This window comes from Chiloscyllium plagiosum, chromosome 9 (assembly GCF_004010195.1).
Source record: "Chiloscyllium plagiosum isolate BGI_BamShark_2017 chromosome 9, ASM401019v2, whole genome shotgun sequence".
NCBI classification, from domain to species: Eukaryota; Metazoa; Chordata; class Chondrichthyes; order Orectolobiformes; family Hemiscylliidae; genus Chiloscyllium; species Chiloscyllium plagiosum.
In genome coordinates this window covers 81,292,078-81,313,650 of record NC_057718.1, presented here as the reverse complement: position 1 = coordinate 81,313,650, position 21,573 = coordinate 81,292,078, and the positions used below count along the sequence as shown (strand labels likewise).

Here is a 21,573-nt window from a genome sequence, read left to right as displayed (position 1 = left end):
GTAGTCACTGTGTTTATGTGGTGAGTCCAGTTGAATTTCTGGTCAATGGACACCTCCAGAATGTTGATAGTGGGGGAATTCAGTAAATGTCAAATGGCAGGGGTCAGGTTGTCCCTTATTGGATATTGTCATTTGTTGGCATTGTGTTATTTGCCATTTGTCAGCTCTAGCCTGGTTATTATCCAGATCTTGTTGAATTTCAGCATAGACCAGTTGGGTATCGAAGGAGTCACAAATAGTGCAAAACATGATGCAATCATTAGTGATCATCCCCACTTCTGACCTTCTGATAGAGAGAAGGTCATTAATGAAGCAGTTGAAGATGGTTGAGCCTGGGACATTATCCTGAGGAACTCCTGTAGAGATATCCTGGAGCTGAGATGATTGACCACCAGCAACCGCAACTATCTTCCTGTGTGCCAGCAGAGAGTTTGCCCCCTGAAAGCCATTAATTCAAATTTTCTTTGATGCCAGGGGATGTCACTCTTACCTCAACTCTGGAATTCAGCTCGTTTGTCTACATTTGAACCAAGGCTGCAATCAGGTCAGGAGCGAAGTGGTCCTGGGTGAACCCAAACTGGATGTTACTGAACAGTTTATTGCTGAGCAGATGGTGCTTGATAGCATTTTTGATGACACTTTCCATCACTTTACTTTCTTGTCAGGTGCTAAAGGTTGTACTTTCTTTCCTTCCAGCAAACATCTTCAATCACTCAATGCTGTCTTTTCTAGTTAATCTTTCCTCGCGAGCCCCTTAACTAACTAGCACAGTTTGCTTATTCCTTAACACATGCTCCTTAAATGCATGCATTTAATTGTGCTGTCAGAGGTCTTCCTCTCTGACACCTTAAAGCCTTCTGTTTCTGGAAGTTTTTGCTAACTTCTAAGCCACCAAGGACATCCTTTCATCTACCCCGTCTGTTCTGGGGACTGTTAAATTGTACAACCAATGTCAACAGGCCTTTTCTCCCTGAATGAGTGCTTTTCTCTATGGAAAAAACTTGCTTACTCACTAACAGCTGGCTGGTTATCTCTTACCAAAAGGATTGCTTCTGTCTCACTGCATCATAGGATCAAATGCATTAAATGAAATTAAACTAAGCTACTTTCTTCTTCACAAAGCTACACATGGCTCTATCCAATTTCAAACCCAAATTTCTAAATAACATTTTACGAACCTTCATAAAATAACCTAATTCTGTTTCAATCAGGAAACAGATGAGATGATACTGTTTCGGGGCTGTCTCTTCACATTTAGAATAAAATGAAGGCTCCATGAGATGTCTGTGAAATATGCCTCTGTGGTTAGATTGTGAAAGTACAAAAGGAGCCCAGATTGATTCATTGGGAATAAGATACAAAATATTTCCACTTGGCAGCAGTGGATCAATGGTCTCCAAAATCTCAGAAAGTTGTTGAGAATGTAAAGTTATAAATCGTTTGTTTTCAAATGTTTAGTTCCATCTTTAAAGAAAATTTGGCTCCCAAGAAAGATAATTAATTTCTTTTGATATAGGGCTCCTTTGATTCATGATATTAAGGAGATGGGTTTTGGAATGGGAAGGTACACTGTAATATTGGGTTCCAGACTTTCATAAAATATCCTTGCAGAGCACAGACAAGATGATATGCTCAGGTCTGAAACAGAGATAGGTCGAGGCCCAAAGTTTCTATGGTTCAGTGTCTAAACGTAAGTGGATGCTTGTCTCAGATTGAAAAGATGATATTTGTCGTGTTAACCAAAGCAGGGAAATGTGCCCTACTTGACAAAAGTAAAAATCTCTGGGAATATTCTTACTGTGACAGGCAGTTCTCGGTTAGAAATCATGTGGTTGAGAAAGAAAAATCACATAAGTGAACTATTGGGAGATAAGAATTATTTTGGACCAATAATAAAATTAAGTGTCTACTTAATTACCTGTATTCTGTTTTGTGATTTAAAGGGTAAATTACCTAAATATTTAGTAGTGCTTTGAGTCTTTTATTAGAGTAAGCATCTTAAGTTGTGAAAGTTTGTTACATTATTCTTTGTTATTAACTGAAAATCTGATTTTAATTTCAAAGGTAGCAGTACAGTATTCATAACAATTCCTCCCACAAAACATTAGACTAAATTAAAAATCCAGTCACAAGTTAACAGAGCTAATTAGTCTTTATAGCTAGAGCAAAATCTTAAACCCTTAACTGGAGTTACTTTAATGTATTTTACAGGGTAGGTAGTTTCAGAAATTAAACTGTACAACATTAGTTTTCGACGTATCAATTCCACCCATAAATTAAAACAAGTGGAATCAAATTACATTCAGATTTTCCCTTAAATTCAATTCAGCTTCGTTTTAAAATCATTGAAGAACCAGATAAATCCCAATCATTGGAACAGCAATTTCATTGCAAGTTTTCCCCTGTCAGCTTTATTTTTAAATTTTCCTCCAATTAATAAAATAGCTCACACAAACATGACTGCTGCTAAACCTCAACCAATTGATAAGTGGTATCCATAAAAAAAAGCTTGCTGCTGACTAAGCAACTCATTGACCTTGAGAATGAACTGAACTGAAATTGCATTGAACCTAAATCGGGGTGTCATTTCATGCTGTACCCAACGGGGCTGCTGCAGGACCAGAGCAAATTGAGCTGTCTCAACAGTAATGTGGAGGTGCCGGTGTTGAACTGGGGTGGAAAAAGTTAAAATCACAACACCAGGTTATTGTCCAACAGGTTTATTGGGAATTACAAGCTTTCAGAGCTCTGCTCCTTCGTCCTTGCTAATGGGGCAGGGTCATAGGGCACAGAATTAATAGTAAAAGATCAAAGTGTCATACAACTGATGTGATATAGTGAACAAATCTAGATTGCTGTTAAGTCCATTTATTGTGTGACTTTTCGCTTTGTCAACATTAAGGCAGAGCGGGTAAGCTGTGGTGTCGGTCATGGCCCTATGGGTAGGTCACTGATCATGGGTTGGGCAGCCTAATAGGTCAACTCAAATGCCCACTCATGACTGGTGTAGAAACAGTGGCGACTGCCATCAACCCACAGTTTTAACGTGGATTGGAGGACATTCGCATTTTATGCCAGTGACAAATATGGACTATCAAATCTGATCATTAAACCCAAGATCTTAAACAGTTTTTACAAAGTTAAAAATCACACCATGTTGCAGTCCAACAGTTTTATGTAGAAGTACAAGCTTTCAGAGTGCTGCTCAGGTAGTTAGTGGGGCACGATCATAGGACATGGAATTTATAGTAAAAGATCAAAGTGTCATATAACTGATGCGATATATTGAACTAACCGAGATTGCTGGTAAGCCTTTAATCACTTAGAATGGGGTTGCAAGCTTTGATGCATTAATATGTAAATCCCAGAACTTCTTTTAGATCTTGGGAATGGGACTTGAAGGAAGTTCTGGGATTTACATATTAATGAATCAAAACCTGCAACCCCATTCTAAGTGATTAAAGATTTAACAGCAATCTAGCTTTGCTCAATACATTGCATCAGTTGTAAGACACTATGACCTTGTACTATAAATTCTGTGTCCTATGATCCTGCCTCACTTGCTACCTGACAAAGGAGCAGCACTCTGAAAGCTTGTACTTCCAAATAAACCTGTTGGACTATTATCTGACATTGTGAGAATTTTAACTTTGTCCAACAGTGGCACCTCCACATTACAGTTTCTAGAAAGGAAGAAACATGGACCTAAAATGGCTGTAGTGGTCATCTGATCATAAGCCTCACAAAGTTTTCCTCAAACTTTATGGAATAAACAAAACTGCCTACACTAAAAGTGTGATTTGAATCTATAGACATTGAAACCAGGCAACCAAGTCAGCATCAAAACATTTACAACTTGTGTTTTAACTCACATTAGTTGATAATTTTACATATTCAGAGATGAGATCCATGACTGCCAGTCAGCCAACTTGGAAAAACAATGTACAGACTTGGGATTACACACTGAGCAATGGTTCAGCATCAGAACAGAGATAATGGAAATGAATTTGTAAGCAAGAATCTCTCACCCTGCCTCTTTTCATCAGCATTCAAAAAAAAAGGCCCCATTGAGAAAGTAAATTGGGGAAACAACCACTTTGCAAGAACACAAGGATATCTACAAAATTCAGCATTGCTTAGGGTACTAGTCAATAACTAAATCAACTGTGTCTCAGGTTGAACATTTAACTCAAGACTGAAAGCTCAAACTGTATAGCCTTTATCCTACTCTGCTGCACCAGACACACACACTTTTTAACTTTTCATTTTGAGTTTGTTTGTATGTTTGACATTATGTTTTTATTCCATTTTCATGGATTTAGTAGAGAATAAAATTCCCCTTTTTTCACTCAAGAGAACTTGGTAATTAACTCTTTCATTTTCTTGTGAACTGTCGTCCAGCTGAAGTGTGATAGCTTTGTGCTAAAAAGAAATAAAAGTATTTGCTGTGACCAACCAGGAAGGGATTAATAAAGGGAAGAAAAGTCCCCCTCTACACGTAGTCATAATAACAAACACAATAAGCAAAGCCAAAAGTCTTAGACATGTCTTTCAAATGAGAGTTTTAAATGGTTCCTTGAAGTTTGGCTGCTGATCTGAAGATATGGACCAAAGCAGGTAATCTGCCTATGCAATGGATCAAACCTGTATCATTCCATACCTACACTCACGTAAGGTACATGCCATACGATGTGACACTTTGGCCACAGAATGAGCACCACTTACCTCCTAACTTTCTGGGCACTTAGGCATCATGTTTTACGCATATAAAGTGACTATTATCTTTCTGCCTTTCTGACAATTTCATTTTATGCAAATGGAACTGTTTGCAGGAACAGAGTGGGTTTTGTGGATTGCAAAGACAAATTGACATTTCATTAAAAGTGGTGTCATAAGTTGATAATGTTTTAAATACAAGCCGGTTTCTAAATGTTATATTTTTATGCTCACCTCTGATACCAACAAGCTAACTTACAAACATTTGTTGTCAAAATTTCCAACTGTTGGGTACAGTCATAGTCATGCAGCATGGAAACAAACCCTTGGGTCCAATCAGTCCACGCTGACCATGTTCCAAATGCAATAGCCGGCACTTGGCATATTCCAATTCATGAATTTATGCAAATGCCTTTTAAATGTCATAACTGTACCTGCATCTGCCACGTTCTTTAGCAGTTCATTCCACACATGAAGCACCCTCTGTGTAAAAACAAAGTTGCCCCTCATGTCCTTTTTTAAATCTTTCTCCTCTCACCTTAAAACTATGTCCTTGTTTTAAACTCCTCCAACCTAGGGAAAAGATCCTTGTCATTCACCTTATCTCTGCCCCATATGATTTTATAAACTTCAATAAGGTCACCCCTCAACCTCCTATATTCCAGTGAAAGAAGTTCCAGTCTTTTCAGTCTATTTTTATTTCTCTAATGCCCCCATTCCCTGCAAAATCCTACTAAATTTTCTCTGAACCCTCTCCAGTTTAATAATACCCTTGTTATAACAGGACAACCGGAACTGCACACAGCACTCCAGAAGAGGCCTCACCAACATTCTGTACAACTTCAACATGATGCCCCAAATCCAACACCCCGTGACACAACTTCAAAAGAATTATGTACCTGAACCCCTCGATCTCTCTGTTCTACAGCATTACCCAGGGCCCTACCGATAATTGTTTAAGTCCTGTCCTTGTTAGAATTACCAAAATGCAATACCTCATTTATCCAAATTAAACTCCATTTGCCATTTGTAAGGCCACTGATCTAACTTATCAAGATCTCTATGTAATCTTAGATAACCTGACAAGTAAACAATGCCCTTCAGCGACAAGTGGAAAAAAACCTAACATGAGAGCAAATAAAAACCTCCCTTTTATAGAATTCTTGGTTGTACATTTTTGTCAACTGCTTGTGATTTTGAGCAAGTAGATTAAATAAGTTACATGGGGGAAATCAGAACCTGTTATTGAAGGTACTTACCGCTGGTACAAGCAACTTTTTAACTTCCTCCACTGCCCTCTTTAGTTTTATTTCTGCTCTGTTCTGAGCATCTTCCACAGTGATTAATACATGCAAGTCTTCATTTAGGTGTTCCCAGTTGGGTTTGCCTCTATTTTGTTCCTCCTGTAACACCAACAGGCCAAAGAAAGGTGTTAAAGAATGGTATTAAAGATCAAAAGCAAAACAGAAGTCAGTTTTCTTATTTATGATTTCTTTGTGCCCAATTAATTCTAGCTCCACTGAAAAGATGAACAAACACCATTTTTCGATGCTACTACCTATGGTATCCTTTGATCACATAAAACAAATCCCACAGGAGTAACCCATGACAATATAACCTGTGCTTGGAATCTTTTTCCAATTTCCATGGTCACAGGTAATGGAAAGATGATCTTAATAGTACAAGACATGGAAGCATTAACATGCATCACCAAGTTTAAGATGAAATGCATGCATTCATATGTCCAAACCTTTTTAATGTGCTTCCATCACATCCACACAAATTACTACTTCAAATAATCCACGATGCAATATTTCCCACAAGAGATATGTCATAAGCCTGATTTAATCTGTGTATATGACAAACCATTCATTTAAAGTAACCATATTTTACTTCTACCCGAATTATTATGATTGTTAAATTATAATTTTTCACCCCAGTTAATTTGTTTTAAAACATAATCCTTTGCCTTAAGATTTAATTATACCCCAGTTGAAAAATTAAAGATTCAATTATTCAGGAATATAAATGTTTTGAAATTGGGGTTAAATGTAAGCTTTCAGTTCCATTTTGAATTTATAAACCAACATTTTCAGATAATTTTATAGGTGAAATTAAAATTTTCATTTGCACATTGTAAGTGACTGTGTGGTATGGCCAAAACTAAATTGCAAGGATGCAGGGTATAATCTTTCTTGTCACAGGATTTAATTTTCTCTCGTCCACCTAATCTCACTACTACAGAGCACTTAGCAATTGGAAAGTGCTGTCCGAAATGATTGCACTGAATTCTGATAATAATTCAGTAGGGAGACTGAAGCCCAACCAAAGTTCTGGACAAAATGCTGCTCTGACATCTCATGAGATGGTACTCCTCCGCAGGGCTCTGCATGATGTTGGTGACAAATGATACAGGGACTGCACTGGACTGTGATGTGACTTGTTATATTCCCTGGAGTCTAATCCATTTAGGCTCCTTCAGCTCATTAATAAGTTGATAGTCAAGAAAAATGAATATTTTACACCCATGTGTATTTAATCAATCCTAAAATTACTACCATGACTCTTTGATTTGTATAAAATATTGATTTCTCAGTTATGTGTCAACTCCTGGGACCATAAATTATATACTATTAATACTTGGTCAAATTACAGTGATAATTTATGGAAATAAGCACAATTAGGAGAAATTATCCTTAACCTAATAATAACAACTTTGCTGTTATAAATTATTGTGTCCACCCTAATAGAAAGGAAAGGTAGGCACCACTGAATGAAAGTAATAAATGCTGTAATATACACAGCGTTTCTTAAGATAATTCTAAAATATTAGCAGGATATCATTGAGAACCAGAGACGGTTCAGAACTTTTTCATTTGGAATACTTCCCTCTAAATGTAAGCATCAGAATTAAATTTTAGTACCTGAATATAATCCTGAAGCAGAAAATAATAAAACTCAATACTTAAAGGACATTGCTATTCCTCGCGTATGAACACCATTAAGTAGTAAGGAGTTCATTCACAAATCTGTTTTTAAATCATAGCAACCAAAACCCATTTTATCCAACATATTGTGAGATGGTGACCGTTTATTAAAATGACTGCTCCATTAAAAGAATTCTGCTTTTTAATTTGAAGGTGGGTATTGGTGATCCAAAATTTCCTACAATCGTGTCAACATCCTTGATGGTCTTTAATGGAATTCTCCCCACTTGGTACATTGTAAACGATAAAACATTGCAGGAGACACGTTCTTCATACAGATAGCTTTTTCTAACACCATGATAAATGCTTAAAAAAATGTCATACTCTTGGAAAAACACAATGCAACTGGCCAAATAATGATCTTACATTCCACACCTTAACTACATGTCCTCCCACCCACTTCTGTAAAAACACAATCCCTTACTCCCAATTCCTCTGTCTCCGCTGTATCTGCTCCCTGGATGAGCGATTCCACTCCAGGAAATCTCAGATGTTCTCCTACTTCCAGGATTGTAATTTCCCCTCCCCTGTTAGCAACAATGCCCTCAATCTCTTCCATTTCCCGCAACACCGCCCTTTAACCTCATTCCTCCAACTGCAACAAGGATAGAATCCCCCAGTCCTCACATTCCACCCCACTAATCTCTAAATCCAGCATATCATCCTCTGTTATTTTTGCCACCTACAGTCAGACCCCACCACCAAATATCTATTTTTCTCCCCAACCCTAACTGCATTCCATAGGGACCATTCCTTCCTTGATTCCCTTGTTAGGTCCATACTCCCCACAAACCATTTCTCCACACCTGGCACCTTCCCCTGGTGCAAAACCTGTGCCCACATCCCCACCCCAACTGCTGTCCAAGACACCATATGATCATTCCAAATCCAGTAGAGATTTACTTGCATACCCTCATTTACTGCATCCATTGCTCTCAATGTAGTCTCCATTGGAGAGATGGAGCACAAACTCGCGGAAAGGTTCAGGGAACATTTCTGGTCTGTATGCACCAACATCTCTGGTCTGTACGCACCAACCAACCACACCTACCTTAGTCATTCATTTCAACTCCCCCTCCCATTCCCCCCATGACATTCTCGGCCTGAACTTGGCATTCATAGCCTGAACAAGGCCACCAGCAAACTGGAGGATGAACACGTCACCTTCCGCCTCGGGAGCCTACAACCACGCAACACTGAATTCATAATTTTTCAAATCTACCCAGCACCCATCCCATCCCATCCAGATCCTACCCTCCAACTTGGCTCCACTGACCTACCTGTCCATCTTCCTTCCCATCTATCCGCTCCACACTTCCACCAACCTATCACAATCACCTCCCGCCTTCACACATCACCATCCCAACTACCTTTCCCCTAGCCCCACCCCCCATTTATTACTCAGCCCCCTTCAGCCTCCCCAGTCTTGATGAAGGGTTAAGCCTGAAACATAAACACTCTTGTTCTTCAGATGCTGCCTGACCTGCTATGCATTTTCCAGCGTTACACTTTATCCACTCTTGACTTCTCCAGCAGCTGCCATCCTCACTACTCACTAAGAAATGTATGTGAAATTAGTAAAATATTAATCAAGCTTTTACGATTAAAGATAACATAAGACTCCTCAGGTTTTGTATTATATATACATTTCAGAGGTAAATGGTAAATAAGGTAAAGTCCTATCAGACCATAGGGCTGCTTTCTCATTAGACAGAGATGACTGCTGGTGGTTTAACTTGAGATCACCATGTCTGAGGTGAGGAGAGGTTGAGAAGGAAAGTCATACATGATAACTTGAGGCGGTGTGGTAATTAAATCCACACTGTTGGTATCACTCTGCATCGCAAAGAGCTGTGCAGCCAACTAAGCTAACATGCGAACTGAAGTCTAAATTAAATCTATGAGTGCAAACATAATAGAGTCCCCCTTGTCCTCACTATCCATGCTACCAGCCTTTGCGTCCTATGTATCATCCTCAAATACTTCCACCAACTCTAATCAAGCCCCACCAGCCAGAACATCTTCCCCTCCCCAGTCCTCTCTGCCTTCAGCAGGAACCATTTCCTTTGCCACTCCCTGGTTTGTGCCACACTCCCCACCAACCCTCCTGGTACCTTCCCTGTAGCGAAAAAGATGCAACACTTGCCCATACATCACTTCCCTCATCTCCATCCAAGGTCCTAAACAGACCTTCCAGGTGAGACAGAGATTCATCTGCATCTCCTCCAACCTAGTGTACTGCATCCCACCTTCTTGACGTGGTCTTGTCTACACTGGGGAGACCAAATAGAGACGAGGTGACTGTCTCGCCGAGTATCTTTGCCGGGCTCAAAATGGCCAGTCTGACCTCCTGGTCAGCGCCCACTTCAATTCCCCTTCCCACTACCCTTCCGACATGTCAACCCAGCCTCCTCCATTGCCACAATGAATCAGACCACAAATTGAAGGACCAATACCTCATCTTCCACCTGGGCAGCCTAGAGACTGGAAGACTTAACACTGAATTCTCCAATTTCAAATAACTCTCCCACCTATCCCCCTGCTCCCTTTCCAGCCCCGCCTCCTCCCTCCCATTCCACCTACCGACCCTTCCTTCCAGCTACCAAATGGATTCATCCCTCCCATCGACCAACCAGATCATACCCACGACCTGTGCTCACTTATCACCATCTTACCATTCTGCTGCTCTTTCAAACCCAACCCAACACCACCTCCCTCCCCATCTCTTTATCTGTAGAGCGCCCTACCCCTACATGGAGTTCTGAAGGGTTATATCAGAAACGTTAACTTCTCCACCTCCTAATGCTGCCTGGCATGCTGTGTTCTTCCAGCCACTACTTATCTAAATGACAGCTTTGTTTACTGCTGGATTTTTATGCTCCATACTGTAAAATGGTTGAGAGCAAATTGGGCAGTCTGCTGTACAGCTTTCCCAATTTTTATTACCGGTGACTTTATTGGAGCGTTTGAAAAAATAGGAATTATGCAAAATGAGTTTCCATTAGTTGGATTAGCCATAGTAATGGGGTTACAGGAATAGGGTGGGGCTGGGTTTGGTTGTGATGCTCTTCAAAGGGTCAGTGCAGACTTAATGGGCCGAATTGCCTCTTCCCGTACTATAGGGATTCTATGATTCTTTGAATAAACTCTATAAATTCTATGAATAAAATATTTTAAATTACTGCCTAAGCCATAAAGCTACTCCAAGAGTTCTAAGTGTCCAGTACAGTTCAGTTTCAATTGGGCAGAAGTCCAAGCACAACGTCATATAATTCAATGCAAGTTGTTAATTTCAGAAACTACCAGAAACAAGGAAACAGGAAACATGACAGTTGGAAATTAAAGCACACTTTCAGGCCATCTTATTTATGGTCGAATTAAAAGATGATATCAATACCAAATAGAATTAATTTTTTCGAAGCAAATTTTTTACCTGATACGACATACAGACAGCCTGCTAAATAAAATCAGCCTTCTTACTTCTGTATTCACAACACAGTAAAATTATAACCTTACAAAGACCCTCAAAATTTATCCTAATGATTCCTAACCATGACTAACTAATCCCTGACTCTGCAAATAATCAATTCCTGACACCAGAAATGTAACTTAAACAAAAGATTCAGGAATTTATTAACAAAAAAGTAAATTCAGCTGAGCAAAATTGAACAAAGTAATATCATTGATGTCTATGATATAAATCCAATAACTATTGTTTTTAGCCTCATTTCACACAGAAGTAGACAAATAAATCCAGTTAAGTCGTAAACCCAAAGAAAATAACAAAACTGGCCAGATGACTCAAGTGGTACACTATCAACAGGCATAGACGATTGTTTCTTGGTTGATTTTCTGAAGATGTCCATCAGGTTACTCAGAGGAAGTCAGTGCTATTTACAACTGAATTTCAATTCTCTGATCTTCCAATAGCTAATTAGGAGGGAGCTTTCAAATCTTCACATATAGCATCAAAAGCCAAATTACTCAAAGCGAACATTGTTCAAAATCCAGTTCAAACTTGGCCTGTCCCTGTCGGACTGATTGTCTGTCCGTGAGATCCAAGTTACCAGTTAACACCTTCAATCTGCTTCAGTGTAAGGTCTCTCCAGACTTGCCAGAATCAAGTCCCAGGTACTGATGTTGCTTTTGGTTAAAGTTTTAACATCTGTTTTAATATACAGTCCTGTGTCAGTGTTGATGTGTCTATAGAACCTTTTGATCAAGAACCAACCTGCAATTAACTTCCTGACCTGGTCTCACAAATAAACAAATAAATGTTTTCTCTTCCTTTTTCTTTGACACAAGCTGAGTCCACGGTCCAAAGGTCATTTGCAACTCACTATTCAGTGCACAGCTCCAAGCCAAAATTGATAATTATATAAAATAAAAATAACAAAAACGCAGAGTTCGTTCGAATAGGACATAAATATGCACAAAATGTTATTCCTGTACCTACAAGTAAACTTAATTTTCATTGAGAAGATTGCTGCCTCGACAGAAGGGCAATTATTTTGTGCAACTGTAAAAAGTCAGAGTCAGAGAATGACTTGTTTAATGCGAACCTGAGTAAACAAGCACATGGCCATTATTTCATAAGGATTCAACCAACTTTGAATTAGTAATTTCATAATCTGCATCTCTACATTGTATTTTTCTGCCTGCAGCTGTAATAGTAATCTTTATACAACTATAACCTTAGCAGTTATATTGACAATTGCCTGAAAGTATGTTGAAATAATGACAACGCTATACAACTGCAAAATTATTTGATAGATCACATTTGGTATCAACATAATAAATACAGCAAATTAGTTGATGTGCTTGCTTGCTCTGTTCATTGCTTATTATATGGAACTATGTAGTCCAATTCTCAACACACTTTAATTCTTTACATCATGTAGAACAATTTCCTGAGAGACTACTACTTTGCCAATATCGTGTTATGGTATTACTTGGGTGTTTATGATTGAATAAGTATTCATAATCATCATTCAAAATTCCACGGTTTCTGGAACTGTACCTGCATATCGAAAATTGCGGATGTAATCTCAATACTTAAGAAAAGAAAGAAGGAGTAAGCGGAGAACTACAGACTTGTTAGTCTGACATCAACAGTAGGAAAAGGGACATGATAAATTTGAAACTAGAAAATAAGCTGATAGAATAGTCAGTATGGAGTTATGAAAGGGCGAAATCATGTTTGACAAAACGTTTTTTGTAAGATGTAACCTGCAGAACAGACAAGGGGGAAAACAGTGAATGCAATATATTTGGATTTTTAGAATGCTTTCAATCAGGTTTCACACAAGTATGTGGTTTACAAAATCCTGAGGGGCATGGATAAGATAAATATCCAAGGTCTTTTCCCTGAGTATTTACCTAATATGTTTAGGTGAAAGTGAGGACTGCAAATGCTGATGATTAGAGTCGAGAGTGTGGTGCTGGAAAAGCACAGCAGGTCAGGGCAGCATCTGAGGAGCAGGAGAATTGATGTTTTTGGCAAATGCCAATCATCAAGAATATGTTTAGAGTGAGAAGGGGAGACTTTTAAAGGGACTTAAGGGGCAACGTTTTCACGCAGAGAGTGGTTTGTGTATGGAATGAGCTCCTAGAGGATGTGGTGGATGCTGGTACATTACAGCATTTAAAAGGTATCTGGGGTGGGTATATGAATAGGAAGTGTTTAGAGGGATATGGGCCAAATGCTGGCAAATGGGATTAGATTAGGTTAGGATATCTGGTTGGCATGGACGAGTTGGACTGAAGGGTCTGTTTCCTTTCTGTACATCTCTGTGACTCTAAATAAAAATTAGAGCACAGTGGATAAGTTGCAATGTAGGCATAGACTGAGGAGCACTTAATAGAAAAAAAACAGAGTCGAAAAAAACAAAACATTCTCAAGTTGACAGGCTATAACTAGTGGGGAACCATGAGAAACAGGGCCTATGCCCCAGTTGCTCACAATCAATATCAATGATTTGGCTTTGGAGAGCAAGATCGCATTTCCAAAACCTATTTGGAAGGGGAGTCAGTTGCTCAGTTGGATAGAAGACGAGCATGTGGTGCAGAAGGAAGCAATGGTGCACCATTGCTTGTGGAATGGTTAGCCTCAAGCTATGCATAACTAATTTCCTATCAATAGGTGATGAACTAGAGTTATTGTTGCTAGACATGTAATCCAGAGATCCAAGCAAGGTACTGGGCACCTTGGTTCAAATCCCACCAGCAGATTGAGTACAATGAAAATTAAAATCTGAAACCAAAGTCTAACCATTGTTGTTTGTTGTAAAAACCCATCTTGTTTCTTAAGGAAGCAAACTGCCATCCTTTCTTGTGGCCTACATTTGACTCTAGATCCATAGAAATGTGGATGACTCTTAACTACTCTCTTAATTCTGAAATGGTCTGGCAAGCTAGCTAGCAAGAGGGGATGGGCAATAAATGCTGGCCCATATTCCATCCTTTGAATAAATTAAAAGTATGTGGGAATGTGTTTTGCAAGGATAATGCATAAAGTCTTTAAGGAGATTTGGACAGGTTGACAGTGGGAAAGCGTATAGTAGAGGCAATAAATTGTACATGGATATAAATTAGGAGGTGATCCATTTTGATAGAAAGAACAGAGGTGCAGAGTACTTCTTAAATAACAAGAGAGTGGGAAATACTGCAGTCCAAGGTCCCTGAGTATCAATGTTCTCTGAAAACTAATATGCAGGTGCAGAAAGCAATTAGAAAGACAAATTACATGTTGACCTTTACCACAGAGGATTTTAGTATAAGTAAAGATGCCTTGCTCAATTATATAGAGCCTTGATGAGACCATACCTGGAGTATTAAATGTAGTTTGGTCCCATTATGAAAAAAAGGACATACTTTTCAAAGGAGTGCAGTGAAGGTTCACCAGACTAATTACTGTGATGGTAGGAGTATATAAATGAGAGATGGAGGAATATACTGAAGGTAATGTGAATATTATTTAAATAGAGAAAGACTGTTGAAATCTACAGAAGAAATGGAGTTGGGAGTCCTCCTGCATGAATCACATTAGCTGGCATCCAAGTTCAACAAGTAATAGGGAAGGCAAATAGAATACTGACCTTTATTTCAAAGGGAATTGAGTATCAAAGTAGGTAGGCATTACACAAATTACACAAGGTCACAGCTTGATTAACAGGAGTAATTCTGGGCACCTTATATAAGGAAAGATTTAATGACTTTGGAGGAATCCAGAGAAGGTTCTTAGGCTGATACTAGGAATGAAAAGGTTGTCTTATGAGGAAACATTCATTAAGTTGGGCTTGTACTTGCTGTAATGTAGAAAAATGAGAGGTGATCTTATTGAAATATAAAAGATTCTTCAGATTCTTGACAGAGTAGACAGAGAAAGGGTTAAGTATGCTCTCTGCTACTTTACCCTCACTTTAATGCTGCTGCTACATCCACCTCCAACTAAGGCTCATGGTCTACCCCTCATTTCCTTCAACTGTTGTTATCCAATCATTCATCCCCCAAACTACTAATCCTTTATACTCTCTGCCTTTCCTACTCACTCATTCTGGACAGCTCACCATCTTTCCTGAACAAAGCCAGACCTGTTAGCCTGATTGACTCTTCATTGGATTAACAACTGTACTCTTAGAATTTTAGAAATGGCTATATCATTGAAGCATATGCAATGGTCATGCCACCATAAACTGTTGCGATATCTTTAGATGTGTAGCACAGTACTGTACACTAATATGTCTACCTTTTGGCTGCTAAGTGCTGGCAAGTATTTCAAGCTGCCTGATTTGCTTTCTGCATGAAAAGGCAAGGCAGAGGTATTGCGAGTGCCCAAGTGTGAAATTAATGAGCTTAAGAAAACAAGCTAAGAGTCCTAAAATGTATTCGGTTCTGATGCACAAAACAAGTGTGTGGCTCTGGACAAAGTGGCCTAGCAGCAACATTGTAGTATAAGATGTTGATGAGCTCCAAAGTGATGTCGAGAAGTGCATCTAACTTCAGGCACAGCACATAAGGGAATAGTTAGGAGGAGACAGTTAACACTGGATGAAGCTGTTGTACTTAATGCAAGCAGTACACAAGACAAGATAAATGAGAATATAGCATAGATTGAAATTTGCAGGTAAGATGTTGTGGGTATCACAAAGACATGGCGGCAAGATCAAAGCTCAGGATTAAATATCCAAGGATATACATCTTATCAAGAGGGCACATAGAAAAGCAGAGAGATAAGGATTGCCTTATAAGTAAAGAATTAAATTAAATTGATAGCAAGAAGTGATACAGAGCTGGCCAACATAGAATCTATGTAGGTAGAGTTGAGGAGAAAGGAGAAAAGACCCTGATGGAAGTTATGTATCAGCATCTTAGCAGTAGTCAGAATGTGGGGATTAAAATAAATCAGAAGATAGAAAAGACAGGATGTAAGAAAGGCTCCATTACAATAATGATGGGGCACTTCAATATGCAGGTGTATTAAGAAAATTAGTTTGGTAGCAGATCTCAAGAAAAGGAATCTGAGGAACATCTGTGAAATCTTTTTTGGAGCAGCTTGTTGTAGAGCCCACTGGGGAATAGGCAATTCTGGATTTGGTGATTTGCATGAGGCAGACTTGATCAGGGAGCTTAAGGTGAAGGAATGCCTCAGGGAGTAACCATAATATGATAAAATTAACCCTGTAGTTTAAGAGGGAGAAGTTGGATTCAGATGTAACAGTAATACAATTGAGTAACTACAAAGACATGAGGAAAGAGTTGGCCAGAGTTGACTGGAAGGGCAGTCTAACAGGGAAGATGGTAGAGCAGCAATGGTAAGGGTTTCTGGGGGTAATTCAGGACACAAAGCAGAAATTCATCCTAAGGAAAAGGAAACATACTAAGGGGAGGACAAGGCAACCATAGCTGATGATGGAAGTCAGGGACAGCATAAAAGCAAAAGGAAAAACATACAATATGATGAAGATCTGTGAGAAGACAGAGGATTGGGAAGCCTTTAAAAAACAGCAGAGGATAACTTAAAAAAAAAAAGGGACAACATGATAAAATCTGAGAGCAAACCAGCTCGTGATATAAAAGGAGACTGGAAGCTTTTTTTTTAAAATGGTCATACAAAAGAGACAAAAGTGAACTTTGGATCACCAGAAAATGAAGCTGGAGAAGTATAATGGGGAACAAAAAATAGCATTGGAACTCAAGAGACACTTTACATTAATTTTCAATGGAAGACACCAGCAGCACACCAGAACTTTGAGAGAGTCAGGAGGCAGAAGTGAGCATAATTGCTGTCACTTAGGAGAAGGTGCTGGGGAAACTCTTGGATAGTCCATATGGACCACACCTCAGACATCTGAAGGAGATAGCTGAAGAGATTGAAGGTGAAGGTAATTGTGCTGACCTTTCAGGCAACACTGGAGTCAGGGAGGGCCCCAGAGGACTGAAGAATGGCTGATGTAACACCCCTGATTAAGAAGGGAGGGAGACAGAAGACAATAATTTATAGGCCTGTTAGTCTGACCTCGGTAATTGGCAAGATTTTAGAATCCATTGTTAACAATGAGTTTGTGGATTAAGTGGAAGTGCATGGTAAAATAGGGCTGAGTCAACACTGTTCTGTCAAGGAAAGGTCATGTTTGAAAAATTTGTTGGAATTCTTTGATGAGGGAATGGGCAAGTTAGACAAAGGACAGCCAGTGATCGTGATCTATTCAAATTTCCAGAAGGCCTTTGACAAGATGCCACATAAATAAAATAAGACCAATGGTTCTTATCAAGAGCCAGGGTCAAAGTACTTGCATGAATGGAGAATTGCTGACTGGCAGAAGGCAGAGAGTAAGGATAAAGGGGACTTATTCAGTCCAGTATCTGGTGACCAGTGGAGTTCTGTAGTGGTCCATGTTGGATCCACAACCCCAGAAAGAGCCCCAATTATCCAAAACCCTCCCTCCTGCACCATCCCTGTAGCCACGTGTTCAACTCCTCTCTCTCCCTATTCCTCACCTCACTAGCACGTGGCACAGGCAACAAACCAGAGATAACAACTCTGTTCGTCCTAGTTCCCTGAATTTCTGCCTTAAATCCCCATCTCTCTTCCTCCCTATGTCGTTGGTGTCTATGTGGACCACGACTTGGAGGTGCTCCCCCTCCCCCTTAAGGATCCCAAAAACACGATCAGAGGCATCATGAACCCTGGCACCTGGGAGGCAACACACCAACCGTGAGTCTCTCTCATCCCCACAGAACCTCCTATCTGTCCCCCTAATTATGGAGTCCCCAATGACTACTGCTCTGCTCCTCTTCCCCCTTCCCTTCTGAGCAGCAGGCACAGTCTCTGTGCCAGAGCCCTATGCCCCACTGCTTTCCCCTGGTAAGTTGTCCCCCCCAACAGTATCCAAAATGGTATATTTATTGTTGAGGGGAATGGCCACAGGGGATCCCTGCAGTGCCTGCCGGTTCCATTTCCGCCCCCTGACTGTAAGCCATCTGCCTTTTTCTTGTACCCTAGGAGTGACGTCCTCCCTGTAACTCCTCTCAATAACCCCCTCTGCCTCCCGAATTATCCGAAGTTCCAGCTCTAGCTCCATTTCCCTAACGCGGTTTTTGAGGAGCAGGAGTTGGGTGCACTTCCCGCAGGTTTAGTCAGCAGGTACACTAGTGGTGACCCTTACCTCCCACATTCTGCAGGAGGAATATTCAACTGCCCTAACCTCCATTCCCACTATTCTAAATTCCCAAAGAGACTGTTGAAAAATAAGGAATAAAAAATAAACTCATTACCTTACCAATCTGGTGCACAGAACCTTTTTTTTTGGTTAGAGGAGATACTACCCAAGTAGTGTTTCGGTAACGCAACCACATAAATATAATGACTTCCCAAAAGTCCTTCACTCCTCCCTCGCACCTCTTGGCAAATGGAGGCCCCGACGCCTGAAGTAAGGTTTTTAAATAGTTAGACTCACCTTCCCAGAAGTCCTTCGCTCCTCCCTTGCACCTCTCGGCAAATTGACTACAACTTAAGATATAGCAGGAGTAAGCTATTTGGACCTGAAATACTTTGCCAGTCAATAGGATAATGGCTGATCTGATGTAGTCACTTTCCTGCCTATAACCCAGATGGGAAACATCGATTCTGTCAAATCTGCTCAAAAACCTGCTTTGCTTCCATGAGATCATTTCTCATTCTTCTAAACTTCAATGTTTGTCAGTCCAAACTGCTCACAACATAACTTTGAAATTCTTTTTTAATAGTACAGCAGCATACCTATAATAAAAAAATTGCAGCAGTTCAACTGTAGTAAAAGACAATGGTTAAAGAGTTAATGCTGAAGCTGAATCAAGTTCTGCCCAAGCTGATTGTATCTTACAATTTTTGGGGGGAGAAGGAACAGTCCTTAGAATGAGATCCTGATCGGGACAGATGTATCATCTCTGGATCCTAGTAGGATTTTTAATTATGTCTAGCTAGTCAATGTAATTTGTACAATTGCTATAATACAACCAAATATGCAAGACAAGCATCTCTTCTAATTAAGATTCAATAACACTTTATCCTCGACTAACAAATAAGTCCTTAAACTCAGCATAGAGGGAGGGTTTAGCGACAGGACTCGGCTACAACCAGAAATCACAGTTGCTGGTGCTACAACATACAACAACTATCACATTCTATAGTGCAGCTATAGGTGGACCATAAATACTGGCCTTGCAAGCAACTCCACATCCTGCAAAGAAAAGGAGAAACAAAAACCCTGCACCCCATTAATCTGCCTGATGAGTCTTCTCTCAACTATCTCCAGTGAAAATATGTCCAGCTTCAAGCAAAATGACCAAAACTGTACGTAGTTTTCTGGCTATGATCTCACCAATGCCCTGTACAGTATAGCAAGGTTTCCTTACTTTTATACTCCATTTTAACATTCCATTTGCCTTAAATACCTACATGCTGACCTCTTGTGATATTGACTTTATGGCTGAAAAGCCTTGTACAAAACCAAAAATAGTGAAATAGTTATCATAACTGACTAAGAGAGGTAAATGTACTTGTTTACGAACAGACATCAAAAATGAGCAGCCGGCAAAACAAAAACAATACTTATAATACTTTTTACAATTACTGTACTTATAGTACTGTTCACAATCATTGTTGATATAATTGTCTCATTGTTCTGTTTGTGACAGCAGTGTGATATTTAAGAAAAATTTGGCAAAATTTAACTTCAAAAAAAAGGCAATCATTCCACTGCATGCAAACAAGTGACAGCTATGTTTCAGTTGGTTCAATGCCTTTTTCAGCCTATTATGTCCTTCGGCATTCATGTAGAAACAAATAGAATTGACGCAGATATGCAACTTCTATTGTTAGTAGTAATCTTCCAGTAATCCTCCGATTCTGGAAAAAGGGTTGGCAAATTGCCAATGTAATACCTTTGTTTAAAAAAAACAAAAAAGAGAGAGTTAACTATGGGCCAGTTAGCTTAACATATGTTATTGGGAAAATGTTGGAGTTTATTATAAAGGATGAGCATTTAGAAATATTTAATATGATCAAGCAGAGTCAGCATGGCTTCTTGATGTGAAAATCATGCCCGACAAATTTACTAGAATTTTTAGAGAAGGTAACAAGCAGGATAAATGAAGGGAACATTTGGATTTTCACAAGGAATTTGAAGCCCATGGTGTTCGAAATAGTACATTAGCATGGCTAACTAATAGAAAACAGATTTGGGATAAGGGACATTTTCAAGATGACAATCTATAGTCAGCAGAGTACCACAGTGTTGAATGCACAATACATATTATGCAGAATATATATTAATGACTTGGATGAGGAAAGTGAGCAAAATATGGCCAAATTTACAGATGATACAAAAATAGTTTGGAAGGCAAGTGATGAGGATGTCACAGAATGTGGAGAGGGATATAGATAGGTTAAATGAGTGGGCAAAAACTTGACAAATGGAATCCAACTTGCGGAAAACACGAGAACAGAAGAGCGAAATGTTATTTAAATGGCGAAAGACTACAGAAAGCTACAGAACAGAGGGACTTGGGAATCCTTATGCATGAATCACAAAAAGCAATCTGTAGGTAATAGTGTAGGCAAATGAAACGTCAGCCATTATTTCAAAGTGTGAAAGTTGCGAGGTTTTAGTCAGACCACAGTCGGAATACTTTAGACCCCTTATTTCAGGAAAGATACACCGGTATTGGAGGAATCCAGAGAAGGGTCAGTTCACTGATGCAAGGAATGGCAGAACTGCCTTATGAGGTGAGATTGAATAGGTTGGTATTGTACTCGTGAAGTTTAGAAGAAAGGAAGGTGATCTTATTGAAACAGAATTCTGAGAGGATTGATAAAGGAGATGCAGGAAGGTTGCTTCCCCTTGTGGGAAGAACCTGAGACCAGAGGGTATAATCTCAGAATATAGGGTTGTACATTTAAGACAGAAATGAACAGGAATTCTTCTCGAAGATTGTGACAAGTGGTGAATTCTTTGCCACTGATACAATGTTGAGGCTGCATCAATAACTACATTCAGGGCTGAGATAACATAGATTTTTCAATCAGTAAGAGCATCAAAAGCTCTCGAGAAAAGGGAACAAAGTGGAGTTGAGGATTATCAAATCAACCATAATCTCATTGAGTGATGGAGCAGACTCAGTGGGCTGAATGGCCTCCTCTTGACAGTGAGAAGGATGTTGTTTGGTTCCAGGAAGACAGAATGATCAAATCCACACAGTGCAGAGGCAGGTCATTCAGCCCATCGAGTGCACACCATCCCTCCAAAGAGCATCCTACCCAGATCACCCCCTATCCCTGTAACCCTGCATTTCCCATAGCTAATCCATCTAGCCTGCACATCCCTGGACA

The 21,573-nt window shown here is 39.6% G+C and overlaps 1 protein-coding gene across 10 annotated transcripts in view; it reads right to left on the bottom strand.

The window, feature by feature from the left end:
* The window catches only part of LOC122552980 (protein quaking), a 563,704-nt gene that overhangs the window by 187,662 nt on the left and 354,469 nt on the right, over positions 1–21,573 (bottom strand). For all 10 annotated transcript variants that reach the window (XR_006312579.1, XM_043696323.1, XM_043696324.1 and 7 more), the window contains exon 4: positions 5,976–6,119. Coding sequence is in view for 9 of the 10 variants with exons in the window: in XM_043696323.1 (XP_043552258.1) it covers positions 5,976–6,119 (144 nt within the window). In the remaining variant the exon portion in view is untranslated. The remainder of the gene's footprint in view (positions 1–5,975; positions 6,120–21,573) is intronic.